A 22,448-nucleotide genomic window follows, 5' to 3' on the forward strand; every position below is an offset into this window, starting at 1 on the left:
ATTGTACCTAGGTTTCCCTTGTAGTCAAAAGGTTTGCAGAGTTGACAAAGTCACATGAAAATTTATACCATTGCAATTAACAGCTTGAAATAATAATTTCAACTGTTCACAGCGTGAAGTCATTATTCAGAGGGCATCTTAGGACTATTGATTCATTTTCAGGTTTCTGAGTTCCAATAACCTAGGGCTTTCAGTATAAAATGGACCAGGAAAGATCAATTGTTAATTTTTTAAACTTTATTAGCATTTTCAAAAACAAAAACAGGAAAAAAGGACAAGTAAATAAAACAATTTATGACAAAAACATAATAAATAAAGTAAAGTGCGCAAACATATACGTAATATAAACTTTGGCAGATTGAAAGTTGTGGAAAGTATTTGTGTTTTAATAGATTAAATTTTCCATTGCGTATGTAATTTGAACTCTATGACAATGAATTCCACCAGTCTGATTTCTTCTCCCGGCAATTTTGTTTTAAGCACGATTTATGAACAAAACATAACAGGTAAATCCTATCACTTATTGTTTTTGAAATCTTTCCTAAATTCAATGGTGAAGTTTTTAAATGTCAAAATTCTGAAGATGACATCATTACAGATGGATTGATGAAAATGAAAATTCAAAGATCTCCTCCTCACTGTCAATGACTCGACTGGCCTCTTGCAGTGGATCTGTCAACTACATTTGTGAAAAGTTGAAAACATTTACTTGTGTAAAAGTGTCAGGAAATAAGAACATATCAGATGTGAAATGGTAGTGAAAAATAGAGTGAATGGATTTGGTTACGATCCTAATATTTGAAAAATTCTTGTCAAATAAGGTACATGGTTGTGTGGTCAGCTGGATGGCCTTTGTTACAAGACAAAAGAAATGACAATACTCAGACATTTAGAAAAAAGTCATAATAAACATCAAACAAAAATTAAACTGAATACAATAGAGCATTCTGTCTGTACAAGTTAACTTCCAAACCCTTTTCACTATATCCCTATATCCCACTCCACATGCCCCCTCTATGGCATTTCTTAACAAACTTCCTTTCATTCACCTGCACCAGCTTATTACTTGAACTATGTATTGCACGCTATGGCAGAGACAAAAGTGCAAGGGAATATGCAATGTTTTTGTACCAGCCTCTAGAACCAAACCAAACTCACTAGGATCTGACTAGGTCTAGACACCCCCTTCCTATCCAATCAAAACCTACAAAACATTATCTGGGAATATCTACAGCAGAAGTTGTGTTATGTCCGGGATTTCCACAGGGTCTAAGTCCTTAAATTCAATTCCCTTGGCAAAGTCTTCCATGGAAAACAGCTCATCTTCAACATCTGAGACTAAAAACAGGAAAACAAATACCAATCATTACAATTCAGTCATGCAGATGCAAGAGGCTGGACTGTAAGAGTAAAGTGAAACTTTTGTGATATAGTACAGGAATTACAAAGAAATCTGAAAAACAAAATTGAGAGTTATAAATTTCTTTTTTAAAATCAGATGTACTATACAGGTATCATACATTCAAGAAATTCTTTGGGGTCTGAGCACATTAACAGCATAGGTGATATTCGACTGCAGTGCGCCCTCTACCATGATCACACAAGAAATTCTTGAATTTGGTCACCTGTATTTATAGTGGCCAATAACTGGTTTTCACCTGGTGGCCACACTAAAACAAGTGCATAGTAAATACTGCATGGTGCTACTGATGTTCTGCAAGTAAAGTTGGCTGACAAGGCATTTTTGGTTTAGTAATCAAGAGGTCAAATCTGAATATATGACCACCTCAAATTTATCAGACACCAGTTCACTTTTACAATGGATTATATGTGTTGGCAATGACACTGACCTGATTCAGTTTTTGGAAGCATCATTGTTTCAAGATCAAACTTGGAAAGGTCTGGGTATTCCTGCTGTTCCTCCTTATAAGATTTCATCCTTGGAATCATCCTGCAAGACTTTCTGAAGATGAGGGAAGCACTAGGACGGCCATCTTCTCCCCATACATCAAACAAATCATCTTTACCAGTAAACCAATCATCTGAAATCAGAGAAACATTCATCATTGGTTTTATGGACACTCTATAGAATATATTCTGTCTGAAACTGTATGGATATTTGACGGTATCAAAGAAGGTAGGTTTTGGGTTAGCATTTTAGTATAGACAATTACTGTGTGAGCTGAACCAAGTTAAGTTGTCAAAATGTCACCGCTTTAATTTCATTCTTGCACCCCAACCTTGTTATAGTTAAAAAGACGAGACAATAATGTAAGAGATGAATAAGAACAGTGAAAATGTGCTGATAGGATGGACAAATTTTCATTCACGCAGAGATCACCTATACATTAGAATTCTGATATCACCAAGTGTTTTCATGCCAGGTGTAAGAAATGCACCTGTGTGTGGTATCCTCTTCATTTCATAAATTAAAGGGACAGTTTTTCAGAGATTGTTATTCTATATACAGACTCCTTGAAAACTTTTAACTCTTTTATACAGCTGAATTAAATTACCAAATTTGTGTATAAAATCTGGATTAGTATACAGAAGAACAGCATGGTATACACTTTACAAATCGTGTTGCTGGAATTTACCTTCTTTGTAATCTGGCATGTATTCGACATCTGGAAAGTCATCTACTGGCAAAAGAGATGCTTGTTTCTGTGTTGCTGTTTTTGTTTTTGTTTTCCTCTTCACTGACAAGCCCTGTGTAGAGAATAGAAAAGAAAACTGAGCTATGTATAAAGTTGTGGAAAAGCTTTTCAAGGCCATCGTCGTACACCACGCCCTCTTCGGCGAGTCTTATCACCCAACGCCGAAAAGGCCGTGGTATCACTGGCCACGTTTAGCGTTCACGCATTGCTGCAAGGCTCTATGATAGTCGAGGAAAAACCGACGAGCCAATCAGATTGCCCGTTACAGAGCTGATCTTGGTGCTTACCACACAGCGTTCACTGTCGACGAAGAGCGCGCAATGTGAAAATCTTTAATGTTTTTGGACTCAACCGCTCTATTCACACCAAAAAGACGTAATTGATAATTATTTTACAAGGAAAAGATGGGTTTCTTTGCACAAGGACCAGCAGTGGCAAGTCTGTATGCTACCAGGCATGGCAGGCCGTCCGGCCCATCGTGTTTCACGGGCGTTATATCGAAGGGTATCGCATAACTGGAGCAGCTGGCCCCACGCCTCGCTATGCACAGTGTCCAACCCAGACCGCTGTGTAAAACCCGTTGGTCAAAACTATTGATCATAAATTTACTTTACCACAAGTTATGTATAAACGTTTATGTATCGATCTCTTCATTAAGGTTCACACTGAAAGCTTTCTTATCGTGCTGTGGGTATACATGGAGATAGAAACGTATGAATGGTATATTGGGCCCTTTCATTCGAGCTGGTGCTCCGCAATACAAATCACAAATGTACGCTAGGCTCCCGATCGTCTCAACACTGCCGAAATCACAGATCTCGGGAAATTGCGTAGTTGTTCAAGTCCGATTATGTTTCATTAATTCATCACAAAAGTTACGCTTACAACGGAATCAAACCAAGAGAGGTTTAGTTTGTTCCATGGGTTTGCAGTTCAGCGGGGTACGAACACGTATAAGCTTATGCGTACACTCGCTCAGTGTGACCTGGTGACAATTTTCGGACAGGGTATAGTGAATTTCGCCCAAAGCCGTTTCACAAATAACGAGCAGTACGAAATCTTATTACCATACCCTTCGAAACTTTATTGTGTTTATCCTAAAACTGTTAACAGGACGGAAGTGGTATTTGGGGGGTCAAAGTTGCCAAATTGTTGACTCCATAGTGAGTGCGTAATAATCGGACGTCGTATTTGGAATGTGATTATAGGGGCTAAATATTGATATTTTGAAACTTCAAACCCTCGATTTACAATTTCGATGTGTTGAGAAAACTGTTTGTAAAAATTTTGTGATAAATTAGTTACGTTCAACCCATGGACGACGCAACTATATTTCGACGTGTATGGTGCTTACATCGGATATGGGCTGTCTCTGTGTGTTGCTTTAGATCGTACGGTGTGTTAACTTCGCGAAGTTTTATAGCGCCCGAAATAGCTTCTACCGAAAAAAACTAACTATTCAAAACGGGACAGCAGCGTCACCTGACTTAATATGCGGTATCATGACTTGTAAAACGCTATCAATACGGAGCAAAGTGAGTACAAAGAACAGCATGTCTTTGAATGTCCGAACCGAGATTGTCCGAAAATAGTCGCACTGAGTGTACGGGGACGACCTTGCAGTGGGACCGGGTAGGGTTCGTTGATGGCCGTAGTCTGTGTACCTATCAAAGCCATAGTATTCACATGGTGTCGCCGTTGCTCTCGATCATGACAGAAAAACAGTCAAAATTTTGAAAGATGTCGGATTTAATGCAACATATATCGGAAGAGGTGCAACAGAACCAGAGGATCTCAGGTCCTGAAAGCTCGATTGTGTACACACAGACAATGAGGAGCTTACGACCCGACATGACTTTGTAAAACGTATTCGTGATTGGCTAATTCTGATGATATGTTCTCATGAATAATTAATTAACCCCCATTCATACTTCCGCAGTTTCCCGGCGTAATCTGCCAGAGCATGATTTTTGCGTAGGTCAGCGGAGCGAAAATTATTGCTCTGGCTCGCGAGAATGTTCAAGGCTGAAGGCTGAATCATGGCAGTAGATGAAGTTTGTCTAGGAATGAACTTGTTTGTGCGGTAGCGACAATGGACTACAAACCTTCATCATTCTTCATGAAAAATTGAAACCAGTGGGAAATTTGTGAAAACTTTGTTCTGCTTTACTGGATAACCTGACAATCATTTGCACAAACAAGTTTTGATTCAAACATTACTAAATACCATAGATCCTAACTTTCTCAAGAGTGGAGGTTCACACATACTTCACATGTCAAGCAATCATCCAGGCAACTCAATGGCAATGCACAAAAAAACAAGTTTAAAAAGCACTGTCGAGTGGAATATCAAATTGAAATGTTATGTACAACAGCTGATGATCAACTGATTATTCTTGGTTGTAATGTTACCATTACCACTGGTGACCATAGTGTGGAGAGTTACCCAGGTCAGCTGAGAGCTGACACACTGCTTCTTGTTCAACCCACTGAGCTGTACACTACCGTACACATGCTGCTGTTCCATAGCATAACATGTGAATGAGCTGTATTATCATGAGACAAAATTCTATGAATTAGGAGGGCAAGCACAAGTTTTGGTTGTCTGTAGGGCCAGATTAATGTCAAGCCCAGTTGTCAGATAACTCAATCAACACCATAATTGCAGCTGTATTATGACATATCAACAACCCAACTATACTTTGAACTATTTCCCTCTCAATAATAAGCCCTGTGTAGGCCATCTTACAAGTTCTGCAGCTGAGGAAAGACAGAGAAAATGACAATCGAAAAAGAGAGGAGATTAACCTGTAATGATGGTGTGTTGAAGGACGGTAATCTGATTGCTGACTTGTGTGGTGCTGGTGTTCTGCTGTGCAATGCAGGTTTCTTCATCTGAGTTGGTGCAGTTTTCTTGGCAGTACTTTTAACACTACCAGGAGCCGTTCTGAGTCCAGGGTCAATGTTGACATTGCCAAGTGCCTTCCTTGGTGTGACCAGTGAGTTTGTGTTACCAGCAAATGTCTTCCCTGAAACTAAGGACAAAGGAAATGTTAAAATCTTCACGGAAATCATGAACTCAAACCACCAAAGGTTTAAAGGAATAGTTCAATCTAACCACAAATAGATTTCATGTTTCTACCACCTCCTGCTAGACCACTTTCTTATGAACTCATTTTTAAAATGCAATTGTTATTTCCTGGTCCAGGGCCTACCTTGGGAGTCTTTTTCTCACATGAAATTGTGCAATCGCACTTTTGATGAACAATTTATGGACATGTTATGCCAAGGTATGTTTGAGGAATGGTCTCCACTAGAATAAACACCCTTGGCTAGTCAAGTTGATAACTGTTGATTGCACTTGCATTATATCAACTCAAGAACAAAAATCCTCAATTCACTTTGAGAAATAATTGTACCTTTCCAGCTCCATTGATGCAATCAAATAACATACTGAGTAAATATTATGTCTTACTCGGCCGAGATGATGTTGAAGCCAGTCTGTTCTTTCCAGATTTGATGTTGTCCGGATTTTCCTTGTCAATCAAAGGCTGAAGTATTGAAGATGCCATTGTAGTTTTGGCCAGAACAAATCTGAAAACAATCATTATGATGCTTTTGATATTATTTTACAGTTACAAATTCAAATTGTTTTGCAGAATTAGACCATTCTAAGAGCCATCTCTCACCAACGCAAGGAAACAAAGAAATTCATCACAGTCTCAAGACACAGTCAGGGCTCGAAATATTACCTGTCTGCCTGTCCCGGACAAGTGAAATTTGGCCTGGGACAGGTAGTTTTGAAAAGTACTTGTCCAAGTGGACAGGTACAATGTAGGTTTTTCAGCCTGCAACCAGTATTTCAACCTATTGACTACAGCAAATATTCATAAGTTTAAATTTATATAACAGCGTTTCCATTACAATTTCAAAACTTGCGTACGATTTTACGCAACTTGGTTCTTATTTGCGTAAAATGTATCAACAACTCGTACGGTGTCGGTGGGAATCGGTATCTGAAGTGAGTTGGGCAGTCTTTTCTGTCGAACTTGGGGGTTTCCTTTAATGCGCATGCTCTATTAACAAAAAACAATAACGTGGGGGGCTTCAAGGTATAGTAGCTGAACGCTTGCAATGCCGTGATGCATGTCTCGTATATGATCGTTGAGCAGCCTAATGACTTCATGTTCAAAGTTTCAAAGAAAATACTTTCTGACAATGAAATTAGTGTTTTCAAAGGGCCAACAAAAAGCAGATACTGATCAAAGTCCAGCGGGACCTGTCAAGATGCAACCCTACAGAGTGTAAATCGTCACCCGTAAACACTTTCCAAATAACATGCGACCTAATGACCATGATTAACTGTATTGTGTTACCAACAACGTAGACTCGATGGATTCTCGAATTTTTTGCATCTGTAGTGTCATTGTCTATACAGAACTGATTGACACGATGCTTTGTGATGTGAAATACAAGGTTCATAAAGAGTTGCTGTCTGCTAAAGTCTAAAATGTGCATCATGATAAATGTCACTTGCAAGCAGGTGCATATGTTCTATTTTTGTCCTGCATTGAACCACGTTGAGGCAATGTAGTGCGAGTCAAGTATGTCCGTGTCACGGGGCGGCATTTCTCAATGCGTTAGTTTATGCAGTCATGATTTTTTTGCGTATTCAGACTATTTTGCATAAAATACGCAGGATTTTGCGTAAACGGAAACGCTGTTACAGTATATACCTTTTACAATTTTGAAAATCATTATTTGGATATTTACCTGTCAGAAAAAAGTAAAAGAAAATTCGATAATATCTAATCACTGTTTACAGGAGGCAGCCATATTGATTTATCTAAGGTCACGTCTCAAATCTCTTAGATTGGGAGATTCTCAGGGCTATCTCGACACCGCTGTTACGCCAGTTTGCATATGATACAGGCATGAGTTTGTTGAATTGAATTGAAACTAGTATAGTTTCTTAGAATAAATTAGGCCATTTTGGACAGGTACTTTTCTCACTGGGACAGGTACTTTTTATTTTGACTTGTCCAGTGGACAGGTGGTTGAAAAAAAGTATTTCAAGCCCTGACAGTAATTTGGTATGCACCATAACTGCAGTAGTTTCTTTTATGTACACATATCAGCAGAATTTCAAAATAGCAGCAGGAGTAAAAAGTGATCTGCGTCACAAAAGTTACCACCCATTGTTAAGATGGGAACTCAATCAACTAGAATGAGCATTAACCCTTTTCCTGCCAAGTTCATCTGTCACTATTTTAGGTCAAGACCCAGTGAGGTTAGTGAGGTATAACATGTCCCTATATCCCTTTTCCTGCCAAGTCGGTGAAAATCCGCTTGAAATTCGGTGTAGCTAGAATCTGAGCAGCCACGGCCGTTATCCTGCCAAGGCGGTGGAAATCGGGCTACTTTTTGGTACCCCCTTTCCTGCCTAGTCGACGGAACTACGTGTAGCAAACCCTTGCTCGCGCTAGGGGTCGTTCGAGGACAGGTTTTGGGCGAGGAACGGCGTTTGCTCTCGAAATGGGTTCACAGAGAGTCCAACGACAGGGAAAGGTGCGGAGCTACCCAGCCAGTCCCCCACCCCGGTGGGGGACTGGTTTTTTTTGGGGGGACGAGTAGCGTACTTGGCAGGTTAGCACGTTGACGTATTCTAGCGGAGTTTGGGGTAACTTGGCTCTGAGGCACTACATAGATTGCGGCCGAAATTGACCGTCTCGGCAACGCTAATCTGTAAGGCAACCGCCTAAGACCGCCTCAGCTGGCGGTGCAATTTTTTGCCAATGGTGCGAGACGAAAATCACGGACTTGGTCCTGATTGACGGGAAGTGCGGACGGATTTGACGGACTCGGCTTGATTAGTCCCTGACATGGAACTGATCCGAACGGACTTGAGCGACATTTGTGAAGGGTAACCACCGCTTTTAACCGACTTGTTACCTTCTCGAAAAGACTACCCACTCAGATGTCGGACGTTGTCGGCTGCACTTGGCTCTAGACGTTCAAGCCGTGCAACGAAACACACCGCCTCAGCCTTGCCATTCAGGAACATGGCCTCAAAATTTGATACCATTGTTCACCGACTTGGCGGCTGCGGTTAGGTGCGTGAACCGTTGTTCACCGACTTGTTACGCCTATGTTGTCCCTGTGAAGTTCGGCTAACGGCCGAGTCTAACGGGAGTTGGCAGACCTGTGTTTGGTTTATACCGTAGTATGACCGACTCAGGTAGAGGTACCTGTCGGTATATTCCGAGTTTTACGCACTCGGGCGTCAATGACGGGTCGTCATCACCGCTGATGACGTAGACGTGCTGGCCACGTTATTTGAAGGAGCCATGTTTGCCCAACGGACGAGGCCGAGACAGCCGTTGACAATTTTGGCATCCTTCATCTTTGACCGCCTTAGTTGGGTAAGCCGCTCGGCAGGCGACGGTTATGACCTAAACAAGCCGCTGAAGCACTGTTCGTTGCCGTACAAGAACGAGACGGCCAGTCCATTACTGCTTAATGGGCGATCTGTCGGGTTGGCTTGTCACCGACTTGGATGACAATACGCCCTGCGCAGGCATACTTAGAAGGGACATGAGGTTAAAGATACGGGTTTCCCACCCGTACTAAACATGGGCTTGGGCCAACGTCCTTGGGTGGCAGGTGCGCATGCCACGTACCCAGCTGGACGGAATGTCAAGTTGAGATGCTAATGACATTGACTATGTTATGCTAAGTGCTCGAGGGATTTGCATCGCAAATGAGTATTATTAGCATATCAAATGGTGCGGACAGGCAATTTACATGACGGGTAGGAATGTCAGCGCCGGTTGGTGGACTGATTGCCGTAGGTCCATTATAATAACAGGTGGTTGCATATATTAACACCCCTGCGTCCAATCATGTCCAGGGCTTTGTTTCCCTGTGGCTTTAAAAGGGAGGGACCTGCTAGTCTGTCGACACTGTTCCAGACATGAGCTTGACGGACCGCAAAAGTTTTCTGAAGGCGAGCAGACGACTGAAGCTCAAAGATGCAGAGTCTCCGGGCGGTAGTGGTAGCGATCGTTGTGATGTCCCTAGTAAACGTTCTAAGAAGTCGGGCAAGAAACGCTCCCGTAAGGCGAAGCCATCTCCGGCTGAAAAACCCAGTGGTAAGCGTAAACGTAAGACCGATCGTTCTGCCGATGAGGATGATGACGGGTCACGGTCGCCAGTGGTTCTCACCAGCTAGTCTCGCATGCCAGACCTCGAAACCTGCGTGCGGCGCGAGCGGCGAAGCCGCGAGCAGCGAGTAACCGCAGGTTACGAGGTCTGGCTAGAACCGACGTGCTATATATACTGTCCAATAGAATGCTTCGAAAATCGGCTGGATGAAAGAGTACATCTATTGTTTATTCATGAATGTAGGTGGAGCGTCTAAAAATAGCCTTTTGAATTTGACTGAATGATTGTGTCATTCATCCAGAAATGTTTCATTCGAATTAAACTGCCTTAGGGACCGTCTCAGATTGTCGCAGAAGTTCAAAAAGCGAAATTTATTCGTTTAGGGGGGGAGGGGGTTTGACCTCCATTCAATTAGTGAATTTCACTTTCGCACTTTTATTTTGTGATCACAAGTTTTCGTGTGTTTATTTTAAATTAAAGAAAAACTGCACACTCGTGCCAACAAATTTGTAACTGTTTCCATCTCGTTTGTGCCCCAAACACAATTTACCGATAGGAACATTGTATCCTAAACATTTCATTCATCAAATTATACAAAGACAAAAGTATCATTTTTTAAAAATGTGCTATTTATAAGCGTCTGCTCTAACCACTAGATGTCTTTATTCTCACTTGTTATGCACCTGGTCATAGTCGTTTTAATGATATGATTGAACATGCCTGGGCCCCCTTGTCAAAGTTTTTCGCTTATTTACCGCCCCTACCAAGTACAAATTGCGTCTTCACAAAGACAAAGAACAGCACAAGAGATGCAAAAAGGGAAAGTAAAATGAAATGAAACTTTTATGCGGTAAAATGCCCTGTTAGTACTCAAATCTGATCGTTTACTTTAATTGTAATGTGGCAAGGGGAATACGTCTTTAGTAGCTATAGCAAAATGCAACATTGTACTCTCAGGCAGACATGAACATTTCGCACTTTTGAAGTTTCGTTTAGGGGGAGGGGGAGGGGGTTTTGATCTAAACGAAGAAATTTCGTTTCTTGAACTTCTGCGACAATCTGAGACGGTCCCTTACGTTGACCTCAGACAGTAGCACGGCTTCATGAAATCACGGTTACGCTATCCCCAGTAACCATGATGAAAACAGTCTGCAAAAATGATCTATGCCGTTGAAGAAGTGGTGATGGACAGCCTGAAACTGAAGCAGGAGGTAGCCATCATGACAGATTATCTGGAAGGAGACGATGTTTCCGTGAATTTGCCGACAAGATATGGCCAATCTCTAATTTTAAGATTGCTCCGGCCTTGCTTCAATGCTTGCGATTGCATTTTGTTGATCGTTGACATCCTCTATGAAGTTTGCTTTTTCATTTTGCTCCGTTCAAACGAAGCTCAGACTTTGGGCCCCATTCAACTTCCAATGAGCTGATGGTAAATGGCCTCAAAAATAAATTCTCGCCGTAGATTTTTGCTTGAGTGTTTTTTTCGGCGCAGATATGTGAAACGTGGTGGACAAGTACAGTGAAAATGCGTTATGGCCGTCTGTACGCGGTGGTCCAAAGTTATACTTATTAGCATAGGAAAGACAGCCCACTTTTGACGTCATCACATTCCTGAGCAGTTGGTTCTTGCCAGACCTCGTAACCTGCGGTTACTCGCTGCTCGCGGCTTCGCCGCTCGCGTCGCATGCAGGTTCGAGGTCTGGCATGCGAGACTACTCACCCGGCTGCTCCGGGAGAGACTACTTCACCTGCAGAGACTACATCTGCTCTTGGGAGATACTTCACCTGCACAGACTACGTCTGCTGCTGCTAGTGAGACAGTGAGTAATGAGACGGCTGATGCCATTGGTTCTCCCCCGGCTGCTCCAGGAGAGACACCACCTGTTGCTACTATGAGCCCTCATCCTGCGTCAGGAGAGGTTCCTGTGCCCAGTGCGAAAGAGCTTGAGTCCTCGTCATCAGCAGAGGCTGCCGAGCCCGCTCCTGCCATAGTTTCGTGTGCTGCGATGTCCCCGCCGAAAAAGATAGTGCGGAGGGTTCGTTATCAGGATAGCCCACCTGATTTTGAGCCAGATATGATCCTTGATGCCGCTACGGGCGAGTTCAGGCCCAGACGCCCAGACGATGGTGATATCACCGCTGAGTCCGACTCGGAGGTTGACGAGGATGCGGCAGAGGACGATGACTTTTATGACAGGCAGTATGTAGGTGAGGCAAGCTCTGACGACGATGATGACGTTGCTGCTGTGTTGGCGGAGGACGACACACCTCCTGTCTGGCGTATGTCGGAGACTACCGATGCTAATATATTTGAGGAGACCGATTTTGACCATGAGAGAGGACCGACTTTCACCTTGCCCAGCCACGCCCGTGAGCTCGATTACTTTTTTAAGTTTATTCCAGCTACACTGATCAGATTGGCCAAGGACGAGACTAATAAATACGCCAAATTCCACCAGCGACATATCGCTAGGAAAATAGATAAATACTGGCGTAACGCTGACTACCGAGAGGTGCAGGCGTTCATTGGCGTCTTAGTCTGTATGGATCGACCGTAAATCATCAGTGGAGGATTATTGGTCTAGCGATCCCTTTCTGAGAAACCAGGGTATTTCTACTGTGATTACCCGCAGTCGCTTTCAGCAGCTTATGTGATACTTTCATCTGGCAGACCCAGAGAACGATCCACGTCGTGATCCTGATGAGGCACGCCGCCGACGTCGGTGTCAGGAGGATCCCCTGTATAAAATCAATCCATGGATGGAGCCCATAGTTGACCGGTGCGTAAATAATTATAAGATGGGGTAGAGAGATCTCCATCGACGAGGGCATGGTGCGATTAAGGGCCGTTCTAAATTTAAGCAGAGATTACCGCATAAGCCTGATCGAGACGGTTTCAAGATATGGCAGCTGTGCGACTCCACCACTGCATACATAGCTAACTTTGCACCGTACCTAGGTGTGAAATATCGGGATCGGACTGATGGGAGACGGCAGGAGCGAGGTGTGGTGAAAAGAATTACGATGGAGCTGGTCCAGCCATTCTGTGGATATAATCACAGCCTATTCTGTGATAGCCTGTTTAGCACGGTCGTTACTGCTCGAGAGCTGATGGAGACCGGGATCTACATGGTCGGGAGTTTTAACCGCCGTAATCGTCGCACCATGCCCCCTCAATTATTCCGCCGGGTAAGAGGAAGCGCCTTCCTCTGTCTGTTGGGGATATGAAAGCCACGACCAGAACGGACTCTCGTCTTAACATCACTGCTTATCAGGATAGTAACGCTCAGGTGCTGATCTTGAATACGGTCTATCCACCCTTGGAGTGCGTGCCAGTGGGGGAGGGAGACGAGCGGCGACAAGTGCCTCTGTCGCTGTATAATTATCGCCGGTACATGGGAGGCGTCGACCGAGCCAACCAGAAGCGCAAGTACTTTCACACTGGGCGCAAGAACCACAGATGGTGGACATATCTGGCATGTTACCTGATTGATGTTGCCCTGGTAAATGCATATATATGCTTCAAGCATGTACACCCTGATAGTAAGCTGACCCATAAGATGTTTCATCTGCGTGTCGGGAAACAACTCATTGGCGGTTATTGTGGGCGATCGCAGCCCAGTGTGAGAGAGGTCGAGGCCACTGTTTCTCTTGCCTCGTACATCAATCCACAAAATCAGCCGATGCACGTTGTCAGCCGTTTGGAGGGGCGGCAGAAATGCTGTAAAGTATGTAGCAGAGAGGGTAAGACCACTGCGAGCGGACGACTGTCTGAGACGTCCAAAGGATGTAGTCTGTGCGGGGTTCATCTTCACGAGGGCGAGTGTTTTGCGGCTTTTCATCATCGCATGATGCTACGAGGTAAGAGGAGCATTGGCGTGCAGACCTCTACTCACACAGCCCCGACGACACCCATCAGCAAGAGAACCCGACGTAAATAACGGACAGGGGACAGCTTCGCCTAACAGTGGCTTGACTGTATTCTGAACACGGACCATGATCACATTTTGAGCACGGTTGTGCCGTTTGTTTGTGCTTTACGATCCCGCTGATTGTAAATTGAAACACGGATTATTTTGTACAATCCCCCGATTGTAATCTTTGTAACACGGACCATGCACTCGGACGTCGAGACAGACTCTGAGATTTATTATTCGGCATAATGTAAATTATTCCCGAATAAAATACTATCTATGGATCGCATATTTTCGTTTTGTTTTGTTTAGACGGATTATTTTGTACAATTCCCCCTATTATAATTTTTGAAACACGGATCTGCCACCCCGATTGTAATTTTTGAAACACGGACCATGCACTCGGACGTCGAGACAGACTCCGAGATTTATTGTTCGGCATAATGTAAATTATTCCCGAATAAAATACTATCTATGATCGCATATTTTCGTTTGTTTTGTTTTTACCCCCACTTTCGTTTTTGGCAGATCCGTAAGGACGCTATAGTAATGGATGAACGTGCGTTGTATCACGTGGGAGGGGCACAGCCCAACGGAGGCTGTGCTCGTGCGACGTAGACGTTGTACCAACCATCTGTCGTTGGGGTTAGTGCATAGAGCAGTTGCACTGTCAAGAGCTAAGGTGGTACAAAACTGCACCTTAGTAACAACTGCACAACTAACGTGTTAGGAAACGGTAACACTAACGAGCTAAGTGTTCACTGAACTGGCCAAACTACGTACACGCCTTCCTTCAATGGCGGAACTATGTCGTTGACACTACGTCAAAGCAGACTGCAATGTGCGACTCTTCCAAGTCGTTCAAAGTACGTGGCCAAGTGACACAACCCAGGGGAAACAGGACAGGTTTGAGGGTGCTCCCGCACCCATAGCACTAACCCCTGGGTCTTCTACTAACCCACGAGAGAGGTGACGTTTCCCCGGTGTGGCCGTGCGTGCCGGCGAACGAGCTTTACTTCCGCGAAAGTAAGCTAGAAAAGGGCATAAAAGTGCACGTCCCCCGGGGCAAACAACGCCCGTGACCTCGTCATTTTCTGGACACAACCTCATCAGCAGTTGCCCCTCTATACGGGCATGCAAAAATTTTTGAAGTCTAACACGTATATGGTCGGTAATCGTACCCCGAAAATGCGGTATTTTCCCGCCAAATGCCTGGCAGGAAAGCGTGCAGGAGAGCCTATCTTCTGTAGACACGGAAAAGGGGGCCGGTTTTGACCGACTTGGCAGGATAACAGACAGGGGCGCTCGGCAGGAAAAGGGATATATCATAATTTGGACCTTGTCAAGTATACTGCCATGGAAGTACCCCACAGACTTGACAAGGTCCTCATATTTAACAAAGATGACAATTTGAAGGCCCCTGAAAACAGTGTAAACTAGATTTTTTAAGTAATTGATCTGCTATGACAGACATGCCAAGTACGTGAAAATAAATGTAGGTTTTGGCTCAATATTGCTTTTTACTGACTAGCCAGATGACAGGTTAAAGGTGCTAAATTACAGACATTCAGTTCAAGGTAAATGGTATGTGTTGCTGTTACGAAAAATGTTTTGTAATAAAACAGCAACTAAGCTTATAAAACTACTATTTTGTACTCACAGTTTGATCAGATGTTGTCTTCGGGACACTGTTTGTTCAGGAGTTCCTCTTCAACACTTTTTACCAGATACCAAAAGCTGTGCAATCTCTAAGTGCCAAAGATAGTCAACATAAAAGAAAACATGCGATACCGTAAATAAGGGTTATTACATACAAGTATTGTGTAGACCATTTACTCACTGAATGAGATTCAGGTATGTGCCTTCCTTTTCCTTAAAATCAGTCATTATGTTATTGTTTTGCTGTCTTTATCTTATCACTCAATGATCTTTTACTTCCATGACCAAGAGCAAAGCAAAGGTAAGTCTATTCGGTTATACTGTGTAAGATTCTGTATGAGGGGATATGTGATTATCAATCAGTTACACCGAAAATCAAAATGCACTCGGCAGAACAACATTCTCCCTACATTATAGTACATGCCTTTTGTGAAGTTTCATCCATATGCAATGGATAGACCCCGGTGATGGATTTACATGTAATACATAGTAGCATGGTCCGTGTTAACAGTATTTTCGATACAAAAATGTAGATGAGTGTTGCAAAATTTGAAATTATTCTTCTCTTTTACACGTTTAGCAAGGATTTTAGTCACTCTGCACATTTCAGTCGTTAAAAAAACGGTAAATTTCCACCCCTGCATATCGATGCATCAGGCAACGTTTTTTAAAACACCGAAGTTTGACAACAAAATATGAGACGATACACGAGCTGAAAACCGCTAATCGGTACTTTCGAAACGAATGCCCTTCGCAAGAGGCTTTCTAAAGAATACTTACAATGCTACCTTACAAGAATACCACCTCTCACTTTCGGAGTGACGATTCCAGCGTAATTTCGTCCGTCAAAAGTCAGAGCTCGACTCTCGTTTACACACCAGCAGTACTGTGTTTTGAAGTAACGCGCTGTTCCATTCAGTTGACCAATAAGACGTTTCTATTTTTCACGTGATCATACTTTCCAATCTTGTCTGAAGAGGGCGCTGTTGATTTGGCTGAGTTTTTTTCGTTTCGACTTGTCTTAGGCTGATACACGGTCCCTCCACACTTTTGTGGAGGGACCGTGGCTAAAAGTATACGTTCAGCTGTTGCTGCTTTTGCAGCTGCTTTTTCAGACTAATCCTTCGTTCTGTCTTTTTTTTTACATATTTACAAATACTAATATGTAGACCTGACATTCCATGTTGGTGGGGAATAAATCTAACTTTCAATAAAACGTTCTTTCGTGTAAGTAGCGCATCGAGTTGACGCACGGTCACTCCGCCAGAGTGACCCCGATTGACGTTGCAATCTTGGTGTGAATGACAATCAATAATAATGTTATTCGTATCATTTATTATGATGATAATAATAATAACAATAATAATAACAAAATTTGCTGACGGTGATAGTTACCTATGTTACCTGTGCTAAAATGTTGTCATGCTTGTATAATTTTACTGTACTGATTCAGAAAGTTGTTTCAACAGTTGCTGCTTTTGTTGCAGTTATGGGGTAATCGTCCAAGAGACGGCAGCTGAACTGTTAATGATAACACAGTCAAGTACAAAGGCATTCTTGCATTAGGGTTGTGTTTTATACCTCCATTTGATTGTTTGTAGTCTGAATAGTATGAGTATATTAGGGACTGGTCAGTTTCTTCAGCCTGGGGGCCGGTGGATTCATGGGGGGTCACCCTGTTTTTGATTTTGGTGATGGGGGGTCACCTTGTGTTTGAAATGCCCAATAGGGGGGGGGTCAGTGTGTTTTTGAATTTTGACACAGGCTCATCATTGCCTAAAATGCTAGTGTCAGCCACAAATTTCATCATTCAGTTGTATTTTCGGCGCGCCCTTCGGGCGCGTAACTTTAATAATCAGTGATATTTTTCAGCACACCCAACTTTAACATATCAAGCATACATACATGAGAGATATCTGTATGTTCAATATTTTTCCGCGTGCTCTTCAAGCTCATTACTTCAATATATCAGACATTTTTCAGCATGCCCTTCAGGTGCATGACTTTAATATACGAGGCATATATATCAGAGATATCAGGATGTTTCATATTTTTCGGCGCGCCCTTCGGGCGCCATACTTTAATAAATCAGAGATATCTTGATGTTTGCTAAGTGAAAGTGTACCATTACGAAATCTGCATTTCATATGAAAAGCATGACAAATTCCTGATACTTTTCTGTTCTCTCTATGAGAATTCAGTATGAGAAAGCAACATGCACAAATATTTCACAATATATATTTGATACAGTGACTTATTTTAGAGATAGAAAAATGAAAAGATGTCTTTCCTTTTCATTGATGCAAGTATTTTCCTTTGTGTCACAAGTTTTCTGTAGAAAGTTGCTTTTTTATGAACAAAATAACAGTTAAAAGGGCAGTTTCTGTCATTATTAGCTGTGCTTTTATGGTTTCAATGTTACAAGAAAAGGTCCTCTCAGACACTGTACACATCAGATTTGGCTAAAAAAGCTCTCTATGGCTCCTCAGGAGATTTAATTGGATGGTTGGCAAGTCTTAACACCCATCAAAGTTTTTGATTCACCGCTTTTTCCTCTTTGATATTAATGATTTGTCATCCATTTCTGCACAACAGTTCAGGACATCTGGTTAAGCATAGAAAGTGTGAAATACATTCACAGCTCATTCAAAATACAGCTCATTTAAAATGTACTGTACTTTAAGATTGACACTTTGAAATTCCTATCTTACAGCTGACATGTCAACTATTTCATTAAACATAGAATGACTATTTAAAATATAAATATATGTAAAATGTGAAATATAATATATATATATATATATATATATATATATATATATATATATATATATATATATATATATATATATATATATATATATATATATATATATATATATATAATTCATGTCCACCTTTTGTTTTACCTATGTCGCGCGCCGGGGGGGTCACCCTGTTTTCAAAATTTGGAATGGGGGGTCAGCCACTTTTTGACGTCGGCAAAAAATAATCCACCGCCCCCCCCCCCCGGCCGAAGAAACTGACCAGTCCCTTATATCGTACTGAATTCAATGTACTCTAATGTCTTAGTGATTTAGGTCTACAGTCCACAGCAATTAAAGTTTACGTCACTAAAACTAGCGAGATACCAAACCAAGTAATATGATAACTTATTATTCAGATCAACTGCGGAGTTCTAACTGCGACGGAAATACCTATAAGGGAGCCGTCATTTATGGCCTGAGGCTCGGAGGAATTTCATAGAAAAATTTGAAATTTCGAGTACCCCCCCCCGCCAACCCAGATGAATTTGAGTAACCCCCCTCTAACACAGAAATTTTGACTGACACCCCCCCCCCTTATTTAGAAAAGTTAAATATCAAGACATCTATTTGTAAAATTTACAAAAATACAGCAATAGTAAACATCTTTCATATATCCTAGTGTACTCTACTAGATTATCATCGGTTATCTCATGCATTCAAGTTGAAAAACGTGAAACCAACAAAACGAAAATCAAAGTCACGACAAAATGTAGACATAAAAGCTCACGTTATAACCGATAACGGTCGTCTACTATCCTATCAGATCACAGTCGCTTGTTTGCTCTAATTGCGCTCTGCGCCGACACGCCCCATAAACATTCTTCCAACGCGTGTCTATGGGGTTCTCCACACCCGTATGTACACATACATGCCTATGGCGCGCGTAGGCGCAAAGCCGAATAGGAGTAAATAAGCGATTGTGTATCACATTCTTTGCTAAGGACGGATTACAACAAATTATGGTGTCGTTGACACCAACACACATCAGCCGTATTGAGTAGTGGACATGAATTACAGGGAGGGGTTAGTAATGGGGAGATTCGATGAAAGGAAGGAGAAAGTCATCCACTTTCATTTACTGCTAAGGGTGCGTGTCACTAATTATTTAGAACAAAATTGAAACAATTTGATTCTAAGTTAATATGGATGTATCTAGCCCATTCATGGCCATGGTCACATCTTGGTTACCTTCAAGGCTATTATATGTTGATCTGTAACAATAAAAATATGCAATAGAGTTTCTAAATACAGGGTACGATCAAAGTTAAATGTGCATCAATACATCGCCACATGTCAAGAAATAGCAGGTATGTAAGATCGTAGGGTGAAAATGACAATTTTCCAACACTTACTAGCGAGAGAAACATATTTTTCAGGCCTTCTATCGATCATGGCAATATAATGTTTATTGCAATTACAGCCATCGGCAAATATTAAATTTGTCACCAGAACACGACGATGAGTCCCAGCCTAATATTACATACAGAATTTCCCGATAGACAGTACCTACAACGTTCATCACCTCATGTCTATAAGTTTAAATGAGTTCAAATGAAAAACAGTTGAAACACGGTCGAAAGAATACCAAGTTGAATTTATTAAGCCCCTGAAACACGGTAAGAAAATGAAAATTTTGAAAATGGAATTTGCAGATGACAAAAGGAAACTAATTTGTCAAAGTAAAAAATGGGCGCCCAGAAGGCGGAATCGAACCGCTCCGAAGCTAATCGGCTACAGGTTTGAAGCCTGCACCCCAGACCACTGAGGCTCATCCGGGCAAGATACGGCAGGAGATTTAGCGGTACTTATACTGCAGAACGTAACAATAACGCTCTGTCTGGAATGTGTATTATGACTTGAAGCCGACTTTCAACTATCAAATAAATGTTGTAAACTTAGAACAGCATCAATCTACAGGCAAATGAGACATTTATAGTTCAAAACAATATATTAATAATAATGGAATGCGAATATTACTAATAGAATCAGTTGGGGTTTGATCGGGGACTATTTTCCTTTCCACTCTGCAATACTTGAAAAAAATCATTGAACGGGTTCAATGGGGTTTTGTTGGTGTGCGAACAGTACTGTAGCGGATTTGCTAATTTTGAGAGGGTATTTACTTAATTGTCTTGCGTCAGGGGTGAGGCAACTCCATAACCTCGAGGGGATCGGGGTTGAATCGACTGCAGTTTTGACGTGCTGTATATAGGCTATTAACAATAATTCATTGGTGATATATATATATATATATATATATATATATCGAGAGAGAGAGGAGTATAAAACAAAACTAGTTTCGTGTTTTCAGCTAAAGGAATCCGTTGTTCAACGACTGCCAATGGATGAACAAGCCTTGTCAGGATTAGATTTTCATAACTTAGCATAACATATATATATATATATATATATATATATATATAGAGAGAGAGAGAGAGAGAGAGAGAGAGAGAGAGAGAGAGAGAGAGAGAGAGAGAGAGAGAGAGAGAGAGAGAGAGAGAGAGAGAGGAGTATAAAACAAAACTAGTTTCGTGTTTTCAGCTAAAGGAATCCGTTGTTCAACGACTGCCAATGGATGAACAAGCCTTGTCAGGATTAGATTTTCATAACTTAGCAAATCAATGAAATTTTCCTCAGTATTTTTCGGTAAAAGAATTGGCCACTGACCCCGACGTGATTTGAACACGCAACCTTCTGATCTGGAGTCAGACGCGCTACCGTTGCGCCACGGAGTCATTGCTGATATATCATAGCAAGTAAAGCGATTTATATGATGCAACCAACGTATCATATACCTCACCACGTCACTGCCTGGTTTGTAACAGTATATATGTATCTACAATATATCAGTCTTCAGTTCATGCGCTTTTCATGAAATTCGTTTCACCACATTTACAATAACACTTAAAGCCTTTGTTGAAAATATACACAGTACAACGGGTATTGTTGATACATTATCCGACCGAGAAATTATTGAATTAGGCCTATATGTATTAAAATTTTACCTTGTTATACATATTACTGTATTTATATATCGGCTGTGAAAAGCTCGAAGAGCTTTACAACAGCCAATCTAGCTGCAATGTAAGTACAGTTATGTCATTGGTCTTATCATATAGCTGTGTAAGTGTGTGTTGTGCTTTAAGGGCGCCTATTGTTCATCAAACAATAAAACAATAATACACAGCGCCCCCATAGCGCTGATTCATACGTTGTGGCATGCTGCAGAATACTAGTATATATATGCCTGCCGAAATTTGTCCACGAGATAATACAGTACGGAAATGACATGAATTGCAACGATAATATGATTGAAACAACAGTGACAAGAAGTTAATGTTCTTCCACTCCACTGGCAAATAAGCTTACAGTAATGGATACCATAAATGATGTTTTCCGTTCATACTAGTTCCGGATACTAGTATTCATTTTCGGGAAGAATTTTATCTTAGAGACTCAATCCATCCTACTGATCCGCGGACTAAGCATAGATCCAACGAAAATTACATACAAATAGAACTTTTACAAAATAGAAGATGGGAAAAAATTACATCAAGAAGTTAAAACATATATCGGATGAAACATATAAGGGTTTTACTAGAGTATCGGTATTTTGTCACGCCGGTGTTGGTAGCTCAGGATATCGCATTTACGGTAGCTGGAATTTCCCACGAGCGCATAGCTCTCTCTGTCTCTCTCTGTCTCTCTCTGTCTCTGTCTCTGTCTCTCTCTGTCTCTGTCTCTCTCTGTCTCTGTCTCTGTCTCTCTCTCTCACACACACACACACATACACACACACACCCCGGACACACACACACACACACACATATATACACACAAGATACAGGGCTCGAAATCAACTTTTTTCCCCGGTAGTCCCATTGGGCTACCATTTTCTAAAGTTGGTAGCCCAGCGACAAGGTCTGGTAGCCCGTGCATGAATGAAGAGGTTTCTTTTTGTAAAGGATATTTTTATTTATATCTATGAACGATTTATTTTGCATGATTCTATCCAGGAAGTGAATTTTCTAGTCATTTTACATCAATACCTGCAGATCATAGCCGTAGAAGAACGGTATACCATGTGCAGTGGACAACGGTGACGCCTCAAAGTTTCACGAATTATTCACACACACGCAGAGCTTATATCCAAATTTTGATGTTCGCAATGACAACGACTTTTCTTGAACTTTTAAGAAACTTTAAGTAGAGCAGTCTCTGTACTGTGAAACTTTCTACATTTA

General features: G+C 41.7%; 1 protein-coding gene and 2 non-coding genes across 4 annotated transcripts; all 3 read right to left on the reverse strand.

The window, feature by feature from the left end:
* Positions 1-219: 219 nt before the first annotated feature.
* On the reverse strand, positions 220-16,317 carry LOC139120730 (uncharacterized). 2 transcript variants are annotated; one of them, XM_070685265.1, is made up of 7 exons: positions 16,178-16,317; positions 15,399-15,486; positions 6,133-6,251; positions 5,466-5,692; positions 2,598-2,709; positions 1,851-2,042; positions 220-1,338 (listed from the first exon to the last, which is right to left on the reverse strand). In XM_070685265.1, the coding sequence occupies exons 3-7, from the start codon at positions 6,227-6,229 to the stop codon at positions 1,229-1,231; spliced, it is 738 nt and encodes a 245-aa protein (XP_070541366.1). In that variant the 5' UTR covers positions 6,230-6,251; positions 15,399-15,486; positions 16,178-16,317; the 3' UTR covers positions 220-1,228. The 2 variants fall into 2 exon arrangements, with proteins under 2 accessions (XP_070541366.1, XP_070541368.1); XM_070685267.1 differs by lacking the exon at positions 15,399-15,486 and having other exon boundaries at positions 1,053-1,338; positions 16,178-16,278.
* Positions 16,318-19,895: 3,578 nt separating this feature from the next.
* On the reverse strand, positions 19,896-19,982 carry Trnastop-uca (transfer RNA opal suppressor (anticodon UCA)). The gene has a single exon. It is a non-coding gene; the product is annotated as a tRNA-Sec (tRNA).
* Positions 19,983-20,867: 885 nt separating this feature from the next.
* On the reverse strand, positions 20,868-20,939 carry Trnaw-cca (transfer RNA tryptophan (anticodon CCA)). Its single transcript has one exon. It is a non-coding gene; the product is annotated as a tRNA-Trp (tRNA).
* Positions 20,940-22,448: the final 1,509 nt, after the last annotated feature.

This window comes from Ptychodera flava, chromosome 20 (genome assembly GCF_041260155.1).
Source record: "Ptychodera flava strain L36383 chromosome 20, AS_Pfla_20210202, whole genome shotgun sequence".
In the NCBI taxonomy this organism is placed as follows: Eukaryota; Metazoa; Hemichordata; class Enteropneusta; family Ptychoderidae; genus Ptychodera; species Ptychodera flava.